The sequence below is a fragment of the Ictidomys tridecemlineatus genome, unplaced genomic scaffold (genome assembly GCF_052094955.1).
Source record: "Ictidomys tridecemlineatus isolate mIctTri1 unplaced genomic scaffold, mIctTri1.hap1 Scaffold_623, whole genome shotgun sequence".
Classification (NCBI taxonomy): Eukaryota; Metazoa; Chordata; class Mammalia; order Rodentia; family Sciuridae; genus Ictidomys; species Ictidomys tridecemlineatus.
In genome coordinates, this window is record NW_027524288.1 from 250,760 (window position 1) to 275,563 (window position 24,804).

At 37.5% G+C, this 24,804-nt stretch overlaps 2 protein-coding genes and 2 pseudogenes across 2 annotated transcripts in view; 2 read left to right on the top strand and 2 right to left on the bottom strand.

Moving 5' to 3' along the window:
* The window catches only part of LOC144374222 (uncharacterized), a 14,009-nt gene extending 3,193 nt beyond the window's left edge, over positions 1-10,816 (top strand). The window contains exons 4-7 of the mRNA XM_078037151.1: positions 3,957-4,029; positions 6,494-6,567; positions 8,192-8,273; positions 10,148-10,816. Of these exons, the coding sequence (XP_077893277.1) occupies positions 3,957-4,029; positions 6,494-6,567; positions 8,192-8,273; positions 10,148-10,446 (528 nt within the window). The 3' untranslated portion in view covers positions 10,447-10,816. The remainder of the gene's footprint in view (positions 1-3,956; positions 4,030-6,493; positions 6,568-8,191; positions 8,274-10,147) is intronic.
* Positions 1,525-3,007, bottom strand: LOC144374214 (replication protein A 32 kDa subunit pseudogene; annotated as a pseudogene).
* On the top strand, positions 10,809-24,804 carry LOC144374223 (uncharacterized). The gene is made up of 7 exons (XM_078037152.1): positions 10,809-10,829; positions 10,921-11,008; positions 13,091-13,164; positions 17,955-18,027; positions 20,492-20,565; positions 22,190-22,271; positions 24,146-24,804. Exons 2-7 carry the CDS (start codon positions 10,966-10,968, stop codon positions 24,442-24,444), a joined length of 645 nt encoding a protein of 214 aa, XP_077893278.1. The 5' UTR covers positions 10,809-10,829; positions 10,921-10,965; the 3' UTR covers positions 24,445-24,804.
* LOC144374216 (replication protein A 32 kDa subunit pseudogene) lies at positions 15,530-17,003 on the bottom strand (annotated as a pseudogene).

Sequence of the window (24,804 nt, forward strand, 5' to 3'; positions counted from 1 at the left end):
AGACATTTTCAATCCCATGATATTCTGAGTTGCCCTGCTAGATTCTTCCACACTCTCTTTGTGCCTGTCTGCTGGCCTATTCAATTTTCATGTACCAGGGGGTCTGAAAAGTAAAACTGTGGCATTTGCTGATAATGGATGGAACAGGAGACTATCATTCTAAGGGAAATAAGCTAATCCCCCAAAACCAAAGGCCAAATGTTCTCTCTGATATGCAGATGCTAACTCACAATAAGGGTGGGTGGGTGGGTAGGGAAGAATTGAAGTACTTTGGATTAGACAAATGGGAATGAAGTAAAGGGAGGAGGGATGGGAACAGAAAGATAGTAGAATGAATCAGACATTCATTACATTCTTATGTGCATATATGATTACATGACCAATGTAAATCTATATAATGTACAACCAGAAGAATGAGAGGTTATGCTCCATGTATGTATAATATGTGAAAATACATTCTACTGTCATGTATAACTAATAAGAACAAATAAAAAAAGAAATATATTGATGATAAACTCTTGTTTTCAGTTGGTTAAAAAAGCAAATAGTAGTATGAGCAGATGGTATCTAAACCATTTAGTTTTGAACAATGGTAAAAATGCAATTAATTAGGGAAAAAGTAAATTTGATGGGAAGTTAGAATAGACCACAATTTTATAAAGTGAAAAAAGAGAATGCAGAAGAGCAGTAGCAGGCAATGTTTATTCAGAGGAATGGGAAAAATAGAAAAATCATAGTGTTGGAGAGAGGGAGAGAGAATATTAGAATTTGGCCAAGAGTAGAAGAAAATATTGGGAGAGAAATAGGTAAAATATACACATGAAAATAATAGAATATCAAACAATCCAATAAATCTGTACCTTCACAAGGCAATGCTAGCAAAAGAGAATTACATTAAAAATGCTAAATATGAGATAACACAAGACAAATATGTGTGTATATATATTATATATGATACAATATATATCAAATTATTATATAACATATCATATATAATATATATCAAATTATATAATAATTTGATTATTATACAAATAATCAGAACAGCCAGCATATATATCCCCCCTCTCTCTCTCTCTCTCTCTCTCTCTCTCTCTCTCTCTCTCTCTCTCTCAACACACACACACACACATGGAAGGAATAAGATAAAATTGTTAAAAAATACATATAAATAAAGCTACCTTCTGATGTGATGGAATTTTTCTTAAAAATCTACATTATCATTAATAATTTATTTCTTAGTGTTCTTTGTTTCTTGATTTTTTTACAGTCAATTTTTTAAATTCTTTGTTTAGCTGTTTGACAATGTTGATATGTAAATAGAGTTGTTGTGGAAATAGAAAACTTGTTGGTTTCTTATTGTATTGTTCCCTCATGTTACTTGTGTTAATATACTGTTTGTGCATGTATTTGGATTGATTTTTCATCTGATATTTGATGTGAGTCATTGTATTGAGATTTCTCTGTTGAATATGTCCTGAGATATAGTTTTTTTTGCAATGTTTTATTTAACATTTCTTCTCCTCCTCCGTCCTATAATGCTAGCATGCTAAATCTCATTTTTATATAAACCCATCTTCAGCAGCAGACAAGGCAAGAAGGGGAACAAAAGTGCAATTTTGAAAGTAACCATAGAACCAGAGTGGGAAACAAAAATAGACAGAGGGCAGTGGGTTCCTTGGTTGGTGCTCTGCCCACAGACCTTCATCCTGCTCATTTGAACAGAAAAACTTCAAGAACAGAAACTCCCAGGTGTTAAGTAAATGCCTAACTCTCTTGGTAGCGCATCTCTTCTAATCCCATCTACCCTGGTATCCTAAGGAGCTTACTTGAAACTTGAGAAATTCCATCCTGGTTTACATCCCTGTCAACTGTCCATCTCCCTTTGAGCTTCAAAACCACAAAATACAAAAACAGAAAAGCAGTCAGTAAGTTTCAAGCCAGCTAAAACTCTTTACAGATGAATCTCCTTCTTTGAAGTCACTTGATCATATATATACAGAGCTGGAGGCAATGGACTGTGCAAAAAGATCCAGCTGGAAATATCTCAGGTACCCAGTGAAATCCAGTTATTCTGCATCTGTGGATTTAAAGTGATCGTCATCCACAGTAGAATAGATGTGTCCCTCGTTGCTAAGAAAATCCACAGCTTGCTTGACTGAAGCTACAGGCATGTGTTGGAGCCGAGTCCTGAGATCCTGAAAGTTCAACCCTTCGGGTCTTGGGCAAGCCTTTATCAAATTCAGCACTTGGTTTTGGACCACAGTGAGGCCATTTGTTGGCATGATGCTATTCCCACTGAAGTTTCCTGCTTCCCCCATTCCTGGATTGTTGATAGATGCTCTCCCTACTGAGGGCTGGCTGTTGGATTTGCTCAGCACCATGTGCGCATTGACTATTTCCAGGATATATGTGGTAAATTCATTCATATCCTCCAGGGGCATGATCTTAAAGGCTACCAGGCTCTTTTTGTTCTGAAAGGATCTCAGGTGGCCAGCCACTTTCACATATGTTTCTGGAGGAAGTACAGTATTTTCACCACTGGTGTCATCTGTGTCCACCCACTGGCAAACATCCATGGGTGCAGCTGTCATGCATCTTTTTTGTAAACAATATTGGTTGGAGCCTTGATTATTCCCACAACAGTGACCTGTGAAATTTCAACATTCCCAGTTTTGAACATGTCATCAACCAGAGTAGCAGAAAGCAGCTGAGATATGGTACAGGGTACAATGTGCTGGGCTTGGGCTCTTGATTTCTTTTCAGCCTGGGAAGGTGTCGGCGATCCGAAGCCTCCCGGGGACTGAGTGTAGCTGCTGGCTCCCCCAAAGGTGGTGGAGCTGCTATATCTTTCAAATCCACTATTCCACATGTCGGTTGCGATTTCTTTGGGAAAGAAGTCCAGAAAGTTCCGGTTTGGTGGGCTCGCCCAACTCCTCAGAATCCCGCTGCTGCGACAACCTTGTTTCTACTTTTTTCTGGCGCCACCAATTCCTTCCCGCGAATGACAGAGCCAGTGAGCGCCAAGGACGTTTCTCGCTGCCGCCAATCAACGCTCACGAATCCTACGCTTTGTCCTGAGATATAGTTAAGTCATATTTTCAAAGCTCTGACTCGATGTGATAAAGTGATAGGATCATTCATTCAAAACAATTTCTAAAAGAATGTCACCAGGAAGAGCAACAACTTCAAAGAAAAGCATTTGTTGATGTGTAAGAAAATATGTTTAAAATGATGACTCTAAATTATCTAACCAATGTGAAGAGAGTGTTAATAATGCAGAAAGCACAAAAAAAAAATGGTGTAAGTAACTCCAAAATTAATATTCCAAGATAGAAGAAGTTAAAAAAAAAATTAAAAAATGAAGGAAAAAGTGGTGGAAGGTAAAATCTACAGGAGGAAAATGAGGGTGAAAATTAAAAAGGGAAATGATGCAAATAGAAATGAGAGATGAGAAAACAAGTACAAAAACATTGAAAAAAGGAAAAGACAATGAATAGATTAAAAAATAATGATTAAAGATATAAAAAACTAAAAAAAATTCAAGACCTAGACAATTTTTCCTTGCTGATGTAATTAAAAAGTGGATGCTTATTTCTACAACATCTATTTTTAGAATTAATCAGTCTTCTGGGTTTTCTGGCTAGCAACTATGATCTCCTTATTTGTTCTCAATTCTAGTCCAAGAAGACTGGAGTCTCTAATGTGACATACCCTCCTGTATGCCTACCAGGAAGTGTTACAGAACCATTTTCAGAAGCAGAAATAAATTGTCTTGAATATTGGCTTTGTGTACATGGAAATATTTGTTGGGCTGCAGTAGGAGCTGCCCAAAAACATGCACAAATTGAGACTGTGGAGCATTCTATACTGTAAAATTAAGCTTGCCATATTACCTATCTTTTGTTTGAAATACACAACATTTATTTAATATATTTTTTTTCAAAATCATTTAGGCCTTCCTTGAAATAAATGATACTCCTCCAAATCAATCAGTATGGATGAAGGATGCAAAGATACTTAAATCAGGTAAATCTGTGTAATATGAGTTCTCTGGAAAGATGTGTATGAAAACATTTGAAATGTTTGCAGTCTGTATACTTTTAATTCATTTTAAAACTTCATTTTATACTGGCACTGAAAACTTTGTATCTTGTATCTGGAAACATTTCCCCAGTTCAGGTTGATATCTTGTTTATTTTGTACCATTGCCTTCACCACTGTTTATGCTTATGTACCTCACATTGCTCCTGCCCATGGCATTTGTAGGGTTCTAGCTACAGTGCAAATATGAGTATGAACCATTGTGTACAATATGATAGTCCAAATATTTTAATTTTTTTTAGTTGTTGATGGAAAACTTTTATTTATTAATTTATATGTGGTGCTGAGAATCGAACCCAGTGCCTCACACATGCTAGGCAAGCACTTCACCTTGCCCTACAACTGCGCTACAACCTCAGCCCTAGTCCAAGTATTTTAAAGTTAACTATAAATCTTTCTTTATACAAATCATGCCTAACTCTGTATATTTAACCCTTTCCCTTGTCTTTAATGTTCCCTGTCATTACTCCTCATTAATCTCCATATTTTTGACATAGAATTGTTGTCTTTTTCTCTTGCAACTTTCATGCTCTCACCATTTCCTGCCCATGGCTATTAACCACACACCATAAGAAACAGCTCAGGCCACATTTCTGACAACTTTTATCCACACTAGCACATTCCAGGAGCTCAGTCAATTGTTAGGTCACGTAAAGATTGTTGACAAAGTTGACTGATACATTTATTTTCTCCAGCACATGAGTAAAGAGTGAAATTTGTAAATGAATAATTTACAGAAGAAGTTGTGAAGAATCAGTAGAAGAAATTAATAAAGTATTAAGAAAGGACCAAGCAAAGAAACACCAGACTATGTACATAGGAAAGTGATGTCAGAATCATTCCACTGTTTCTGCTCCATTCTGTTCATTCCCCTTTTCTAATCTAACTCCTAGTTTACTCCCACCCATTGTTGTGTGTTAGCATCTACATATCAGAGGGAATATTTGGGGTTTTTTTTGGGGGGATGGGGTTATTTCACTTAAATCATATAGAAATACTAGTTAGGATCCTAATTAGTATAAGATGTACTCTGAATTTGTGTAAATATGTCAAAATACAATCTAATGTCATGTATAACACAATTGAACAAATAAAAATTATATGTACTTTAAAAATACTCACAAAGCTGGGCTGGGGTTGTGGCTCATGGCAGAGCATTTGCCTAGCATGTGGGAGGCACTGGGTTTGATTCTCAGCATCTTGTACCAATAAATGAAAGAAAGGTCCATTGACAACTGAAAAAATATTTAAAAAAATGCAAAGCAACTCAGGTTTCTAGAAATGGGCAGAAAATCTTCATAGGACCTCATTATCCTATTATATTATCTGTAGTACTTATTTTGTTCCAATTAGTTATACATGACAGGAGAACGCATTAGACACATCATGCAGAAATTGAGTATAACTTCTCATTCTTTTTGTGTACATGATACAGAGAGAGTTACAGAGGTCATATAATCAAATATGCACAAAGGATAATAGTGATTCTTTTGATTCAGGAGAAATGAAACTGTTGGACTCTTTAATCTTAAATGTAAATCTTAAATACTTTATTGTTTATCCAGTCTTCATTAACGTGTAATAGATATAAAAACAAAAATAAAACAAACACCACCCTATGTCAGCAGAGAAAGACATAATTAAGCAAGACTCCATAAAAGTTCTGAGTCATAAAAGAAGAAAAGAAATCTATCAGAATAGAAGACAAAAACATTTCAGATGTGAGGAAATTGGCATAATTGATAAAGGTGTAATGCTATCAGTCATGTTGGAAATTACTAGTACTGAAGAGGGGCTGTTTCAAAATTCCTCTTCTGAGGCAGAGCCTAGTAAACAGTGTGAATTGTCATATTTCTATGGGATTTTAAAATTTTGTTTCTGAGGACTTTCCATTTGTTTGAGTGGTAAATCTTGGACATGCTTGTGTGCATTGAACCTGGTGACTTGTAGTTGCTCCCCAAGAGGTTTTTAAAGTTTTGGATTAGTCTCAGTATTTCCTAGAGAAGTCAATAATAGCTGGGTGCAGTGAAGCACATCTGTAATCCCAGCTATGTGAGGGACTGAGGAAGGAGGATTGCAGCTTTCAAGCCATCCTGGGAATGCTGAGTGACAGTGTCTCAAAATACTATTAAAGACCTAGAGATGAAACTCAGTGGCAGAATATTGCAATACATGCACAAGTCCATGGGTTCATTTCCAGGAGCACACCCACTCACACACAGTGGCAATATAAATTTAATAGTAAATATTCAGCTAACAGTTAAGCTTAATACAGATATGGGAAAATATAAATAAATTATTGTTAGATATACTTATCTTTATTATGCTAGAGGACCCATCTTTATAATTGTTCTATGCCATGTGAGTAAATCTATACTTTCATCAGCAGAACCACATTTAGATGTGACACCAAAGGAAGGGCAAGATACTCTTGATGGTACTGAACACCAGCAGTCAACAACGGTATGTAAACATTTAAATTCAAGTTTCTGACTTCCTATACTTATCATTGCTTTCTTAATGAAGAATAAGTCAAATAAAATTACCTTTAAAAGCAAAGTTAGAATAGGAATATCATCAATTATTTCATAGTTCTGAAAATATTCAAACTGGTTATGAATCTTCAAATAATTTCAGAATTCATGGTAGATCACAGATCAGTTTCATCCTTGGGATTGAGGAGAATTTTTTTTATTGTTTGTGCTTCCATTTGGCTATCCTCCTTAAATGATCAATGAGTTATGATCAAATATGAGAATAATTGATAGCTGGTTGAAATTATGAACAAATGTAACAGCAGTGGCCATTGAATGTATTCATGTTAAAGTGTGGTCACATCTCATGGTTCAAATATTTCATTGTGTCTTAACTTCTGTTGACTCAGCCACACTCTTTGTGTGGGTGTCTTCCAGCCTAGAGAAGTCAGGTCATAGTGGGTCTTGGAACGCTGAAATCAAATGCCTGGCTTTTCTGATCTCTCATGACTAAAACCAAGAAAATAAGAGCCCTAATGAAGATGGGTCCTGGCCAGGCACTCTGAAACTGCAGGGAAAAGTCTTCATTGCACCTGTGCTCCCTTGACTTGTCAGGCAGAATCCAGGTCCCTTCTTGCTGAAAACCATTTATTTAACTTGAGTGGCATGAGCTTTTGTTGAAATGGCTGGGATTCCCTCACTGGGCCTCCAGGAGGACAACTTTCCCTCTTCACCCTAACCAGTTTTGTTCTGACACTAATGCAGTCTGATTCTTTGGTAAATTCTTTTATAGAACCCAGTACTTCTGGGTTTCATCTGGTGTCTGGCTCTCTATATTTATACAGCAGTGTTTTATAGCATCACCTCAACATACAGCCACACACCAGTTGAACTATGTCAAATCCAGGGAGCAGCTGACAAGCACAGTGTGCTTATGCACTCCCATTTTTCTCCCTTGGTACACTTTTCCTAAGTGGAAATTGCTGCATACTCTCCCCCATAATGTTCGCTGTTATATACAGCTAAAATAAAGGAACATTTTTCTTACTATTTTGGTACTTTTTTAAATGATTTTTCCTCTCAGTAAAAATTTTCCCAAAAGATATTAACATTTCTGAAGTCTTTGATTAGCTAAAATGAAGCAAATGTGAGAATGCTCCATTTCTGCTCCGCATACAACAATTCAAATTGTCTTATCAAATATTAGTGTTAACACAAAATACTTTGTCTTTAAATGTTTCAAATGTTTAAAGCTGTCTAACATCAAGTGTATTTCTAAGAATATTTTTAAATATTCTCTTATTTTTGGTAGAAAATATTGAGTATGGTTAGGTGTAGAGATGTTATATCTTTGTGAAGTTATACACATCATTTAGTATGTTGTCAGTGAATGTTTTCTTCTGTCTTTGCATTCTTGTTTTCGAGTCCTTAGCCATAACATTGAAAGTTAAGCTTAATTGGAGAGGATATACAAAATTCTTTCAAATGTTTAAGTTTTAAGCGTGTACTTGTCTAGTATATATTCTTATTGATTTTAAAAGTGGAAATTTAGCTGTCTGCATTTAAATAGTAATTAAGACTCTGCAACTCAATACTGACATTAATTTTAACAGCGCATCTGTGAGATTTGTTCACCAAAGTGCTTTGATCATTTTTCTTTGGATGCACTTCAAATGAAAAAGCATATTGTGGAAGGTAAGAGCCACATATTTTTAAAATGTTTGTTGGACAAAATATTTTTTAAAAAAATTCTAAGCAGTAAATATATTTGAGTAATTGAGGATATGAATGTACTAAATACTTGGACCAAAAGGGAAAGGTAATAGGGATATATCTTCTCATGTTTTAGTGACAGGTAAAATTCAGAGTGTGATCAGATGATCCAAACTATTAATTCTATTTCAAAGCCTGATAAAAGCAATGTTGGGAAATACTGAAGAGAAAAGTAGAAAGTGGAATGAAGAATGAGCAAAGCAGAGTGCAGGGAGTAAATGGATAAAAAAGAACCAGATGTGCACTCTGAAGGGGAAAACTCAGGTCATACATTAGAAAGAGGGAGAGCAGCATATGAAAATTGTGAGGAAAATATATGAGTTTCCAGTACCAAACCTGGTCTGAAATACAGTGCTATTTTTTCCCACTTTTCTTTTCTTCCTATTGGTGAGAATGGCATTAAAAATGAATTACTAGGTCATCCAGAGCTACCTTGCGTTTACCACAAATAAACATAAACCTATATGTTCCCACAGCCATATACATAATTTGACAACATATACAATGCTGCTATTTCCAATGACAGTAGATAATCCACAGGATGTGAGAATGGGGATTAGAGCAGACTTGGTTATGGAGTGATCACCAAAACCACAACCTCATGAAATGTCCAGTGGACATATTGAATCTTTATACAGATTCAATTTGGGGGACAGGGTACAGAGGAGCTTGAGGCTCGAATGAAAATATGAAATTAAGGTAGAGGATTTAGTGTTGGACTGCTATAGGCCAGATTTCTCCAGTTCTATGAGTTATTTGTTGGAGATGAGGTTCAAAATACACATTGCAATTCAGAAGGTCTTTGATTCTGCATTTCCAATGCATTCTAAGGTGATTGGAATGTTCATGGTCATTAAACCACATTAAGAGAACTAAGGTAATGGATTTCTATTTCAAGAATGCTCAGGGAAGAGCAATGTGATGATAGCTGAGGACAAAAACCAGATGAATGGAAGGCAAATATTTTGATTTCATTTCAGAACATGCTTCTTGACAAGGTGTAAGAATAAAGAATAAGAACAAAGAAATATTATTTGATACTGTACTGAATTGGGAAAGAACTAATTAGAAAGGATTCATAAACAGAACCTCAAACACAATGATGAAGAACAAAGTGTAAGAAGTTCTTTTTGAAAACCTGAAGAGTAGGTGCAATGATGGAGAAAAGAAGAAAGATATTTAGGCACATAAGGAGATAAGGATGAGGAAGGACAAAATGCATTTAATCTGAGTTCCTTCAAAAACCTATGACTACTATTTGTTCATAGATGTTTTAATAAAGATGAAAATGGTAGAATGGGGTCAAATGTGAGAAAGTCATTTCACTCTGAGACACTTTCAGGAGAGGAGCCTGCATTTTGCAGGGAAGTTAATGGTTCACATGGGATAACAATGATTGTAGAAGCATTGGATGTTTTCAAAAGACAGCACTCATCTCATTCCCAACTCTGGGAAGGGGGAAATAGTTCGATGGAATCCAGGGCTTTCAGCAAGCTACAAAGGTGCTCAACTCTTCACTGACACAGGACATCATTCAGAGATCATTCTATGAGAGGCATTTCATGAAAATTCTTGAAAAATGGCCAAGATATAGGAAAGTAGATTTATTAGAAAAAGAAGTCTTAATAGAACTTATATTTTGAGTGTCCAAAGTCTTATTTTTAATGGGCCTTCCCAAATGTTTTAAGTAGGGAAAGTTATCGGTGGAAAATACTTCTGCAATCACACAAAATTGACCATTCCCTTTGCATTACCATACTTTGAGATATTAATCTTACCATCCATTGCTTTCTCAGAAATGGGCCCTCTGTCTTCTCCTGTGTCTTCATCAAGCAAGCTCAAGTTCTCAAAACCAGAGGATGCAAGAAAGGAGGGCACACCAGTGTCCCCCGTGGGTATGGAAATCAAGAATGTTTTGAATGAGCCCTTCTGCCGAAAGTGTGTATGTCAGGCAATGGGTGGAGGCAAAGTTCTTGGATCAGAAATGGATGACCCCTTTCACTGGACTCTACACAATTGGTGCTCACTGACTTCTAGCACAACTGGAGGAACAGCTCAGGTGTTGGGAGTGCAGCGCACTGAAGAACTCCCATAGGTGTCAAGGAACATATGTGCCATCACATCTTTCCTCACTGTGCCTCTTTCCGGTGGCATCCATTCGCTTTCCTCTTTGATTTATGGCTATTGCAAAGAGTCTCAGGGTTGGAAACTTCACTGCTTGTGTTGATTCAACCTACGTTTCTGCCCCGGTTTAAGGTGGTACCATGCAGCCTTGTGGTTTTGAGGACCCAAAACCAGGAAATATGCACACAAACCCTAAAGGGCCCAAGGCTACCAAAGTTATTCCCAAAGTGAAGCATGAGTGTCCAGCTCCTTCTTAATATGAGACCAAGCTATGGCTGGTTTTGTCACATGCATGGCTAATTGACTCTGTGTCCCTTTTCCTTTTCAGGATCTCAGAGGGCTCCTTCCTTGAAGGTAACTGCACCTTGCGCTTCTCTTCCTATGACCTACACATTGCAGTAAATACACAGCATTTATTTGATATCATTTTCCCAAACCCATCCAGCCTCCCACTGCATTGAGACATTCTGGTGAAAGTACAGACCCAGAGATGAAGGGTGCCAGGAGGAAGGATGTCAAGACTATCACACCAGGTACATTTTGCACTAGGAGTTCTTTGGAAAGGCGTCTATGGACACACCTGAAATGGTGGCATTATGTGAAAACCTCTGAAAGGCTCCCATTCCTCATTCTTTGGTATCCCCCATTGGAAGGGGAGATTGGATACAGAAAAGGCCAATGTCAACGTGGGCATTCACGTTGGTACAAAATTGCCTTTATCAACCTGAGAAAAATACCATTCAAGGCAAGCATTAACTCGGTTGTGTGTAAACCCCAAGATCCACCACTGGATTTAGGGATTTATAATCATGAATGAGGAAGCTTAGGCTAACGTGCTGCAGAGTTTCCAGATGTGCAGTGGACAGCTAGGCGGGAGTGTCAGGCTCCTGAGAGACTGAGGTCCATATTGGACTTGGACACAAAAATAGATGATGAGCCAGTGAGACATATGAAGAAGACACATAAAAACAATCAGATTGCTTGCCACCACGACACCCACTGTACTCTCTGATGGCTCACACCCATATTGTGCTCTATGCACGGATTTACTCCGTCAGTGACCTTTTCCTTCTGTGTGCTTTATTCTGCACTCACTTAATATGTTACATCACTATATGTTTCCCCTCTCCTCTTTCCAAAAAGAAATATTGTATTATTGGGTCATAGGCAATCACTTCCTCGCATGGTCTCTGAGGCTGCCCATCCAGAGTTCCTCCTTCAAGACACTGATGCCATCGATCCTATTCCTATTCATGCCTGTAATACTCATTTTCAAGGGAGCGAATAGAACCCAGGACCTTGACATGCGAAGCAGTTTCTCTACCACTGAGCCTGAATGCCAGCTCAGGACATCACTCGCCAAACATGAAGAACACTTTCCTCAGTGTAGGCAGCTGAGCAGCACAGAAACCAGATGGTGAACACAAAAACCTGAATCCTGTCCTCTAGTTCATGTCCCATCTGATTGCATATGTTCTATAGACTTGTGAAGTGATCTCCTGTTCTAGGGACACAGATTTTTAGTTGAATTCACTTAAAAAGCTCATTGTTCCCTCGCACTGACGACTTGCTACTTGGTGTCCTCTACATGTCTGCATCCCTCCCCCCAGTCCAGGTGTGCATGGATATTCTATTGGGCGGTTGCCTTCTACACATTCGCCACCAATTTCGCACAGGCCCCTCACATTCCATGTACCCAGGGGATGTGTCATGTTGTTCTCCCTACACTGCACATATGAGGCATGAACCTGGGTGTACCCACGTTGCCTTTATGCACTGATATTTTATGCACGTGATGGTCCCAGTGTTGTCAAGTCAACTAGAAACCTTTCAGAGTGTAAATTGGGCCTCTCTCAGTGTATGCATCCCTGTCCCCTCTCCTTTCGGTCACTTGACACGACTCCAACTGTAATGGTTTTGAGCCATGCAGATGCCATTGAATCATGGTCTGTTTCTCTCCCTTGCAAATCCCTTCCTTGCTGTCACCATTTCCGACCCCTGGCTGCCCCCCCCCACCCCCGAGCTCACTCATTGAGACACTGCTCTGGCCCTACCTGCAGGAACACCACCACATCTGAAGTCTTTTATCCACACTAGCACTTACCAGGAGCTCAGTCAACTATCAGGTCAAGTAAATCAAGACTCTTGGCAATGGTGACTGATACCATTGACTGAGGATGGGACCCATAATGTTGTTCCCTGCAACCCAGAAATCGTGATGATCCAGAACTAAGGGAATCATCCAGTGGAAAAACAAGTAAAGAGCTAGCCAAGGAGCAATGCAAGAAACACCAGTGTGTGTACCTAGGAAATTTATGTCAGCTTCATCCAATGGTTTTCCTAATACCTAGAATAGGATCCCAAGGGAGAAAATCCAGTGGCAGAGTGTTTGCCAAGCATGCCAAAGTCCATGGGTTCCATTCCAGGATCACTCACTCACACACAGTAGCAATGTAAGTAATAAAATCAGCATTCAGCTGAAAGTGAAGCTGCAGGTAAATGCATGTGTGGGAAAAGAGAAGTGAATTACTGTTAGACCTATGTATTTGCATTAGGACACAGCATCCCTGTTCAGGATGTTCTAATTCATTTATGTCAATCTGCATATTTGTCAGCAGAACCACATTTCCATGTGAAGGCAGAGGAAGCGGGCACAACCCTTGGTGGTTCCAAGATGCGGAAGCCAAAGGTATGTAAACATGTCCATTTCCCTTCCTGGCTTCCCAACACTTGCCTTGCTCTACTCATGGACAGTAGGCCCCATGAAATGACCTCTCTGACTATTCTCATCAAGCCGAGATCATCACTGAGTCCTTAGGTCTAAAAACACTTGGAAAGTTTAAGAATGTGCAAACCATTTCAGAATTCATGGTACCTTATTGAACTAGTTGCTCCTTAGGTCTGAGGCCTAAAATTGCTTGGGGTTTTCTGCTTCCATTTGGATAACCACCTGAAATGATCAATGACTTATGATCAAATATTAGACTGATTTAACAGATGGTTATTATGATGAACTAATGAAAAACACCAATGGCGTGGTCCCTACTTGTGGCCCAAAAGGTTAGGATTATACTACTAGCCTCTAATCAAGGGCCATGGATTTCAAGAGGCCTTGTCTTCAGTGTCTATTCCCCATGAGAGAACTGGGTCAATTCTGGAACACAGCTTCCTGAGCATTCAGGCAAGAGAGCCATGAGAAAATGGGGGAAGGGGCAAGAATAGGAAAGGAAGATGTTAAAACATTACTGTTGACACAAGAATAGGATCTTGTATCTCCAAGATCCAAGAAACTCCCCCAAAGGCTTGCAGAAGTAATAAACAAATTGACAAAAGGAGCAGGATAGAAAATGAATATTTAAAAGGAAAGAAAGAAAGAGAGAGAGAGGGAAGGACAGAGAAAAAAAGAAAGAAAGAAAAAAGAAAGGAAAAAAGAAAAAAAGGAAGAAAGGGAAAGAAAGAAAGAAAAGAAAGACACCTTTGCTTTCCCATAGATCCACATTGAATGTTCGGACTATGCAATCAGGAAAGACATTTTCAATCCCATGATATTCTGAGTTGCCCTGCTAGATTCTTCCACACTCTCTTTGTGCCTGTCTGCTGGCCTATTCAATTTTCATGTACCAGGGGGTCTGAAAAGTAAAACTGTGGCATTTGCTGATAATGGATGGAACAGGAGACTATCATTCTAAGGGAAATAAGCTAATCCCCCAAAACCAAAGGCCAAATGTTCTCTCTGATATGCAGATGCTAACTCACAATAAGGGTGGGTGGGTGGGTAGGGAAGAATTGAAGTACTTTGGATTAGACAAATGGGAATGAAGTAAAGGGAGGAGGGATGGGAACAGAAAGATAGTAGAATGAATCAGACATTCATTACATTCTTATGTGCATATATGATTACATGACCAATGTAAATCTATATAATGTACAACCAGAAGAATGAGAGGTTATGCTCCATGTATGTATAATATGTGAAAATACATTCTACTGTCATGTATAACTAATAAGAACAAATAAAAAAAGAAATATATTGATGATAAACTCTTGTTTTCAGTTGGTTAAAAAAGCAAATAGTAGTATGAGCAGATGGTATCTAAACCATTTAGTTTTGAACAATGGTAAAAATGCAATTAATTAGGGAAAAAGTAAATTTGATGGGAAGTTAGAATAGACCACAATTTTATAAAGTGAAAAAAGAGAATGCAGAAGAGCAGTAGCAGGCAATGTTTATTCAGAGGAATGGGAAAAATAGAAAAATCATAGTGTTGGAGAGAGGGAGAGAGAATATTAGAATTTGGCCAAGAGTAGAAGAAAATATTGGGAGAGAAATAGGTAAAATATACACATGAAAATAATAGAATATCAAACAATCCAATAAATCTGTACCTTCACAAGGCAATGCTAGCAAAAGAGAATTACATTAAAAATGCTAAATATGAGATAACACAAGACAAATATGTGTGTATATATATTATATATGATACAATATATATCAAATTATTATATAACATATCATATATAATATATATCAAATTATATAATAATTTGATTATTATACAAATAATCAGAACAGCCAGCATATATATCCCCCCCTCTCTCTCTTTCTCTCTCTCTCTCTCTCTCTCTCTCTCTCTCTCAACACACACACACACACATGGAAGGAATAAGATAAAATTGTTAAAAAATACATATAAATAAAGCTACCTTCTGATGTGATGGAATTTTTCTTAAAAATCTACATTATCATTAATAATTTATTTCTTAGTGTTCTTTGTTTCTTGATTTTTTTACAGTCAATTTTTTAAATTCTTTGTTTAGCTGTTTGACAATGTTGATATGTAAATAGAGTTGTTGTGGAAATAGAAAACTTGTTGGTTTCTTATTGTATTGTTCCCTCATGTTACTTGTGTTAATATACTGTTTGTGCATGTATTTGGATTGATTTTTCATCTGATATTTGATGTGAGTCATTGTATTGAGATTTCTCTGTTGAATATGTCCTGAGATATAGTTTTTTTTGCAATGTTTTATTTAACATTTCTTCTCCTCCTCCGTCCTATAATGCTAGCATGCTAAATCTCATTTTTATATAAACCCATCTTCAGCAGCAGACAAGGCAAGAAGGGGAACAAAAGTGCAATTTTGAAAGTAACCATAGAACCAGAGTGGGAAACAAAAATAGACAGAGGGCAGTGGGTTCCTTGGTTGGTGCTCTGCCCACAGACCTTCATCCTGCTCATTTGAACAGAAAAACTTCAAGAACAGAAACTCCCAGGTGTTAAGTAAATGCCTAACTCTCTTGGTAGCGCATCTCTTCTAATCCCATCTACCCTGGTATCCTAAGGAGCTTACTTGAAACTTGAGAAATTCCATCCTGGTTTACATCCCTGTCAACTGTCCATCTCCCTTTGAGCTTCAAAACCACAAAATACAAAAACAGAAAAGCAGTCAGTAAGTTTCAAGCCAGCTAAAACTCTTTACAGATGAATCTCCTTCTTTGAAGTCACTTGATCATATATATACAGAGCTGGAGGCAATGGACTGTGCAAAAAGATCCAGCTGGAAATATCTCAGGTACCCAGTGAAATCCAGTTATTCTGCATCTGTGGATTTAAAGTGATCGTCATCCACAGTAGAATAGATGTGTCCCTCGTTGCTAAGAAAATCCACAGCTTGCTTGACTGAAGCTACAGGCATGTGTTGGAGCCGAGTCCTGAGATCCTGAAAGTTCAACCCTTCGGGTCTTGGGCAAGCCTTTATCAAATTCAGCACTTGGTTTTGGACCACAGTGAGGCCATTTGTTGGCATGATGCTATTCCCACTGAAGTTTCCTGCTTCCCCCATTCCTGGATTGTTGATAGATGCTCTCCCTACTGAGGGCTGGCTGTTGGATTTGCTCAGCACCATGTGCGCATTGACTATTTCCAGGATATATGTGGTAAATTCATTCATATCCTCCAGGGGCATGATCTTAAAGGCTACCAGGCTCTTTTTGTTCTGAAAGGATCTCAGGTGGCCAGCCACTTTCACATATGTTTCTGGAGGAAGTACAGTATTTTCACCACTGGTGTCATCTGTGTCCACCCACTGGCAAACATCCATGGGTGCAGCTGTCATGCATCTTTTTTGTAAACAATATTGGTTGGAGCCTTGATTATTCCCACAACAGTGACCTGTGAAATTTCAACATTCCCAGTTTTGAACATGTCATCAACCAGAGTAGCAGAAAGCAGCTGAGATATGGTACAGGGTACAATGTGCTGGGCTTGGGCTCTTGATTTCTTTTCAGCCTGGGAAGGTGTCGGCGATCCGAAGCCTCCCGGGGACTGAGTGTAGCTGCTGGCTCCCCCAAAGGTGGTGGAGCTGCTATATCTTTCAAATCCACTATTCCACATGTCGGTTGCGATTTCTTTGGGAAAGAAGTCCAGAAAGTTCCGGTTTGGTGGGCTCGCCCAACTCCTCAGAATCCCGCTGCTGCGACAACCTTGTTTCTACTTTTTTCTGGCGCCACCAATTCCTTCCCGCGAATGACAGAGCCAGTGAGCGCCAAGGACGTTTCTCGCTGCCGCCAATCAACGCTCACGAATCCTACGCTTTGTCCTGAGATATAGTTAAGTCATATTTTCAAAGCTCTGACTCGATGTGATAAAGTGATAGGATCATTCATTCAAAACAATTTCTAAAAGAATGTCACCAGGAAGAGCAACAACTTCAAAGAAAAGCATTTGTTGATGTGTAAGAAAATATGTTTAAAATGATGACTCTAAATTATCTAACCAATGTGAAGAGAGTGTTAATAATGCAGAAAGCACAAAAAAAAAATGGTGTAAGTAACTCCAAAATTAATATTCCAAGATAGAAGAAGTTAAAAAAAAAATTAAAAAATGAAGGAAAAAGTGGTGGAAGGTAAAATCTACAGGAGGAAAATGAGGGTGAAAATTAAAAAGGGAAATGATGCAAATAGAAATGAGAGATGAGAAAACAAGTACAAAAACATTGAAAAAAGGAAAAGACAATGAATAGATTAAAAAATAATGATTAAAGATATAAAAAACTAAAAAAAATTCAAGACCTAGACAATTTTTCCTTGCTGATGTAATTAAAAAGTGGATGCTTATTTCTACAACATCTATTTTTAGAATTAATCAGTCTTCTGGGTTTTCTGGCTAGCAACTATGATCTCCTTATTTGTTCTCAATTCTAGTCCAAGAAGACTGGAGTCTCTAATGTGACATACCCTCCTGTATGCCTACCAGGAAGTGTTACAGAACCATTTTCAGAAGCAGAAATAAATTGTCTTGAATATTGGCTTTGTGTACATGGAAATATTTGTTGGGCTGCAGTAGGAGCTGCCCAAAAACATGCACAAATTGAGACTGTGGAGCATTCTATACTGTAAAATTAAGCTTGCCATATTACCTATCTTTTGTTTGAAATACACAACATTTATTTAATATATTTTTTTTCAAAATCATTTAGGCCTTCCTTGAAATAAATGATACTCCTCCAAATCAATCAGTATGGATGAAGGATGCAAAGATACTTAAATCAGGTAAATCTGTGTAATATGAGTTCTCTGGAAAGATGTGTATGAAAACATTTGAAATGTTTGCAGTCTGTATACTTTTAATTCATTTTAAAACTTCATTTTATACTGGCACTGAAAACTTTGTATCTTGTATCTGGAAACATTTCCCCAGTTCAGGTTGATATCTTGTTTATTTTGTACCATTGCCTTCACCACTGTTTATGCTTATGTACCTCACATTGCTCCTGCCCATGGCATTTGTAGGGTTCTAGCTACAGTGCAAATATGAGTATGAACCATTGTGTACAATATGATAGTCCAAATATTTTAATTTTTTTTAGTTGTTGATGGAAAACTTTTATTTATTAATTTATATGTGGTGCTGAGAATCGAACCCAGTGCCTCACACATGCTAGGCAAGCACTTCACCTTGCCCTACAACTGCGCTACAACCTCAGCCCTAGTCCAAGTATTTTAAAGTTAACTATAAATCTTTCTTTATACAAATCATGCCTAACTCTGTATATTTAACCCTTTCCCTTGTCTTTAATGTTCCCTGTCATTACTCCTCATTAATCTCCATATTTTTGACATAGAATTGTTGTCTTTTTCTCTTGCAACTTTCATGCTCTCACCATTTCCTGCCCATGGCTATTAACCACACACCATAAGAAACAGCTCAGGCCACATTTCTGACAACTTTTATCCACACTAGCACATTCCAGGAGCTCAGTCAATTGTTAGGTCACGTAAAGATTGTTGACAAAGTTGACTGATACATTTATTTTCTCCAGCACATGAGTAAAGAGTGAAATTTGTAAATGAATAATTTACAGAAGAAGTTGTGAAGAATCAGTAGAAGAAATTAATAAAGTATTAAGAAAGGACCAAGCAAAGAAACACCAGACTATGTACATAGGAAAGTGATGTCAGAATCATTCCACTGTTTCTGCTCCATTCTGTTCATTCCCCTTTTCTAATCTAACTCCTAGTTTACTCCCACCCATTGTTGTGTGTTAGCATCTACATATCAGAGGGAATATTTGGGGTTTTTTTTGGGGGGATGGGGTTATTTCACTTAAATCATATAGAAATACTAGTTAGGATCCTAATTAGTATAAGATGTACTCTGAATTTGTGTAAATATGTCAAAATACAATCTAATGTCATGTATAACACAATTGAACAAATAAAAATTATATGTACTTTAAAAATACTCACAAAGCTGGGCTGGGGTTGTGGCTCATGGCAGAGCATTTGCCTAGCATGTGGGAGGCACTGGGTTTGATTCTCAGCATCTTGTACCAATAAATGAAAGAAAGGTCCATTGACAACTGAAAAAATATTTAAAAAAATGCAAAGCAACTCAGGTTTCTAGAAATGGGCAGAAAATCTTCATAGGACCTCATTATCCTATTATATTATCTGTAGTACTTATTTTGTTCCAATTAGTTATACATGACAGGAGAACACATTAGACACATCATGCAGAAATTGAGTATAACTTCTCATTCTTTTTGTGTACATGATACAGAGAGAGTTACAGAGGTCATATAATCAAATATGCACAAAGGATAATAGTGATTCTTTTGATTCAGGAGAAATGAAACTGTTGGACTCTTTAATCTTAAATGTAAATCTTAAATACTTTATTGTTTATCCAGTCTTCATTAACGTGTAATAGATATAAAAACAAAAATAAAACAAACACCACCCTATGTCAGCAGAGAAAGACATAATTAAGCAAGACTCCATAAAAGTTCTGAGTCATAAAAGAAGAAAAGAAATCTATCAGAATAGAAGACAAAAACATTTCAGATGTGAGGAAATTGGCATAATTGATAAAGGTGTAATGCTATCAGTCATGTTGGAAATTACTAGTACTGAAGAGGGGCTGTTTCAAAATTCCTCTTCTGAGGCAGAGCCTAGTAAACAGTGTGAATTGTCATATTTCTATGGGATTTTAAAATTTTGTTTCTGAGGACTTTCCATTTGTTTGAGTGGTAAATCTTGGACATGCTTGTGTGCATTGAACCTGGTGACTTGTAGTTGCTCCCCAAGAGGTTTTTAAAGTTTTGGATTAGTCTCAGTATTTCCTAGAGAAGTCAATAATAGCTGGGTGCAGTGAAGCACATCTGTAATCCCAGCTATGTGAGGGACTGAGGAAGGAGGATTGCAGCTTTCAAGCCATCCTGGGAATGCTGAGTGACAGTGTCTCAAAATACTATTAAAGACCTAGAGATGAAACTCAGTGGCAGAATATTGCAATACATGCACAAGTCCATGGGTTCATTTCCAGGAGCACACCCACTCACACACAGTGGCAATATAAATTTAATAGTAAATATTCAGCTAACAGTTAAGCTTAATACAGATATGGGAAAATATAAATAAATTATTGTTAGATATACTTATCTTTATTATGCTAGAGGACCCATCTTTATAATTGTTCTATGCCATGTGAGTAAATCTATACTTTCATCAGCAGAACCACATTTAGATGTGACACCAAAGGAAGGGCAAGATACTCTTGATGGTACTGAACACCAGCAGTCAACAACGGTATGTAAACATTTAAATTCAAGTTTCTGACTTCCTATACTTATCATTGCTTTCTTAATGAAGAATAAGTCAAATAAAATTACCTTTAAAAGCAAAGTTAGAATAGGAATATCATCAATTATTTCATAGTTCTGAAAATATTCAAACTGGTTATGAATCTTCAAATAATTTCAGAATTCATGGTAGATCACAGATCAGTTTCATCCTTGGGATTGAGGAGAATTTTTTTTATTGTTTGTGCTTCCATTTGGCTATCCTCCTTAAATGATCAATGAGTTATGATCAAATATGAGAATAATTGATAGCTGGTTGAAATTATGAACAAATGTAACAGCAGTGGCCATTGAATGTATTCATGTTAAAGTGTGGTCACATCTCATGGTTCAAATATTTCATTGTGTCTTAACTTCTGTTGACTCAGCCACACTCTTTGTGTGGGTGTCTTCCAGCCTAGAGAAGTCAGGTCATAGTGGGTCTTGGAACGCTGAAATCAAATGCCTGGCTTTTCTGATCTCTCATGACTAAAACCAAGAAAATAAGAGCCCTAATGAAGATGGGTCCTGGCCAGGCACTCTGAAACTGCAGGGAAAAGTCTTCATTGCACCTGTGCTCCCTTGACTTGTCAGGCAGAATCCAGGTCCCTTCTTGCTGAAAACCATTTATTTAACTTGAGTGGCATGAGCTTTTGTTGAAATGGCTGGGATTCCCTCACTGGGCCTCCAGGAGGACAACTTTCCCTCTTCACCCTAACCAGTTTTGTTCTGACACTAATGCAGTCTGATTCTTTGGTAAATTCTTTTATAGAACCCAGTACTTCTGGGTTTCATCTGGTGTCTGGCTCTCTATATTTATACAGCAGTGTTTTATAGCATCACCTCAACATACAGCCACACACCAGTTGAACTATGTCAAATCCAGGGAGCAGCTGACAAGCACAGTGTGCTTATGCACTCCCATTTTTCTCCCTTGGTACACTTTTCCTAAGTGGAAATTGCTGCATACTCTCCCCCATAATGTTCGCTGTTATATACAGCTAAAATAAAGGAACATTTTTCTTACTATTTTGGTACTTTTTTAAATGATTTTTCCTCTCAGTAAAAATTTTCCCAAAAGATATTAACATTTCTGAAGTCTTTGATTAGCTAAAATGAAGCAAATGTGAGAATGCTCCATTTCTGCTCCGCATACAACAATTCAAATTGTCTTATCAAATATTAGTGTTAACACAAAATACTTTGTCTTTAAATGTTTCAAATGTTTAAAGCTGTCTAACATCAAGTGTATTTCTAAGAATATTTTTAAATATTCTCTTATTTTTGGTAGAAAATATTGAGTATGGTTAGGTGTAGAGATGTTATATCTTTGTGAAGTTATACACATCATTTAGTATGTTGTCAGTGAATGTTTTCTTCTGTCTTTGCATTCTTGTTTTCGAGTCCTTAGCCATAACATTGAAAGTTAAGCTTAATTGGAGAGGATATACAAAATTCTTTCAAATGTTTAAGTTTTAAGCGTGTACTTGTCTAGTATATATTCTTATTGATTTTAAAAGTGGAAATTTAGCTGTCTGCATTTAAATAGTAATTAAGACTCTGCAACTCAATACTGACATTAATTTTAACAGCGCATCTGTGAGATTTGTTCACCAAAGTGCTTTGATCATTTTTCTTTGGATGCACTTCAAATGAAAAAGCATATTGTGGAAGGTAAGAGCCACATATTTTTAAAATGTTTGTTGGACAAAATATTTTTTAAAAAAATTCTAAGCAGTAAATATATTTGAGTAATTGAGGATATGAATGTACTAAATACTTGGACCAAAAGGGAAAGGTAATAGGGATATATCTTCTCATGTTTTAGTGACAGGTAAAATTCAGAGTGTGATCAGATGATCCAAACTATTAATTCTATTTCAAAGCCTGATAAAAGCAATGTTGGGAAATACTGAAGAGAAAAGTAGAAAGTGGAATGAAGAATGAGCAAAGCAGAGTGCAGGGAGTAAATGGATAAAAAAGAACCAGATGTGCACTCTGAAGGGGAAAACTCAGGTCATACATTAGAAAGAGGGAGAGCAGCATATGAAAATTGTGAGGAAAATATATGAGTTTCCAGTACCAAACCTGGTCTGAAATACAGTGCTATTTTTTCCCACTTTTCTTTTCTTCCTATTGGTGAGAATGGCATTAAAAATGAATTACTAGGTCATCCAGAGCTACCTTGCGTTTACCACAAATAAACATAAACCTATATGTTCCCACAGCCATATACATAATTTGACAACATATACAATGCTGCTATTTCCAATGACAGTAGATAATCCACAGGATGTGAGAATGGGGATTAGAGCAGACTTGGTTATGGAGTGATCACCAAAACCACAACCTCATGAAATGTCCAGTGGACATATTGAATCTTTATACAGATTCAATTTGGGGGACAGGGTACAGAGGAGCTTGAGGCTCGAATGAAAATATGAAATTAAGGTAGAGGATTTAGTGTTGGACTGCTATAGGCCAGATTTCTCCAGTTCTATGAGTTATTTGTTGGAGATGAGGTTCAAAATACACATTGCAATTCAGAAGGTCTTTGATTCTGCATTTCCAATGCATTCTAAGGTGATTGGAATGTTCATGGTCATTAAACCACATTAAGAGAACTAAGGTAATGGATTTCTATTTCAAGAATGCTCAGGGAAGAGCAATGTGATGATAGCTGAGGACAAAAACCAGATGAATGGAAGGCAAATATTTTGATTTCATTTCAGAACATGCTTCTTGACAAGGTGTAAGAATAAAGAATAAGAACAAAGAAATATTATTTGATACTGTACTGAATTGGGAAAGAACTAATTAGAAAGGATTCATAAACAGAACCTCAAACACAATGATGAAGAACAAAGTGTAAGAAGTTCTTTTTGAAAACCTGAAGAGTAGGTGCAATGATGGAGAAAAGAAGAAAGATATTTAGGCACATAAGGAGATAAGGATGAGGAAGGACAAAATGCATTTAATCTGAGTTCCTTCAAAAACCTATGACTACTATTTGTTCATAGATGTTTTAATAAAGATGAAAATGGTAGAATGGGGTCAAATGTGAGAAAGTCATTTCACTCTGAGACACTTTCAGGAGAGGAGCCTGCATTTTGCAGGGAAGTTAATGGTTCACATGGGATAACAATGATTGTAGAAGCATTGGATGTTTTCAAAAGACAGCACTCATCTCATTCCCAACTCTGGGAAGGGGGAAATAGTTCGATGGAATCCAGGGCTTTCAGCAAGCTACAAAGGTGCTCAACTCTTCACTGACACAGGACATCATTCAGAGATCATTCTATGAGAGGCATTTCATGAAAATTCTTGAAAAATGGCCAAGATATAGGAAAGTAGATTTATTAGAAAAAGAAGTCTTAATAGAACTTATATTTTGAGTGTCCAAAGTCTTATTTTTAATGGGCCTTCCCAAATGTTTTAAGTAGGGAAAGTTATCGGTGGAAAATACTTCTGCAATCACACAAAATTGACCATTCCCTTTGCATTACCATACTTTGAGATATTAATCTTACCATCCATTGCTTTCTCAGAAATGGGCCCTCTGTCTTCTCCTGTGTCTTCATCAAGCAAGCTCAAGTTCTCAAAACCAGAGGATGCAAGAAAGGAGGGCACACCAGTGTCCCCCGTGGGTATGGAAATCAAGAATGTTTTGAATGAGCCCTTCTGCCGAAAGTGTGTATGTCAGGCAATGGGTGGAGGCAAAGTTCTTGGATCAGAAATGGATGACCCCTTTCACTGGACTCTACACAATTGGTGCTCACTGACTTCTAGCACAACTGGAGGAACAGCTCAGGTGTTGGGAGTGCAGCGCACTGAAGAACTCCCATAGGTGTCAAGGAACATATGTGCCATCACATCTTTCCTCACTGTGCCTCTTTCCGGTGGCATCCATTCGCTTTCCTCTTTGATTTATGGCTATTGCAAAGAGTCTCAGGGTTGGAAACTTCACTGCTTGTGTTGATTCAACCTACGTTTCTGCCCCGGTTTAAGGTGGTACCATGCAGCCTTGTGGTTTTGAGGACCCAAAACCAGGAAATATGCACACAAACCCTAAAGGGCCCAAGGCTACCAAAGTTATTCCCAAAGTGAAGCATGAGTGTCCAGCTCCTTCTTAATATGAGACCAAGCTATGGCTGGTTTTGTCACATGCATGGCTAATTGACTCTGTGTCCCTTTTCCTTTTCAGGAT

What these genes read in the sequence shown, in the direction of transcription:
- LOC144374223 (XM_078037152.1), top strand. Translation starts at nt 10,966, where the DNA reads ATGAAGGGTGCCAGGAGGAAGGATGTCAAGACTATCACACCAG. An exon ending in TGCAAAGATACTTAAATCAG is followed by an intron (nt 18,028 to 20,491) that starts GTAAATCTGTGT and finishes TTTCATCAGCAG; the next exon opens with AACCACATTTAGATGTGACA. An exon ending in GAAAAAGCATATTGTGGAAG is followed by an intron (nt 22,272 to 24,145) that starts GTAAGAGCCACA and finishes TTGCTTTCTCAG; the next exon opens with AAATGGGCCCTCTGTCTTCT.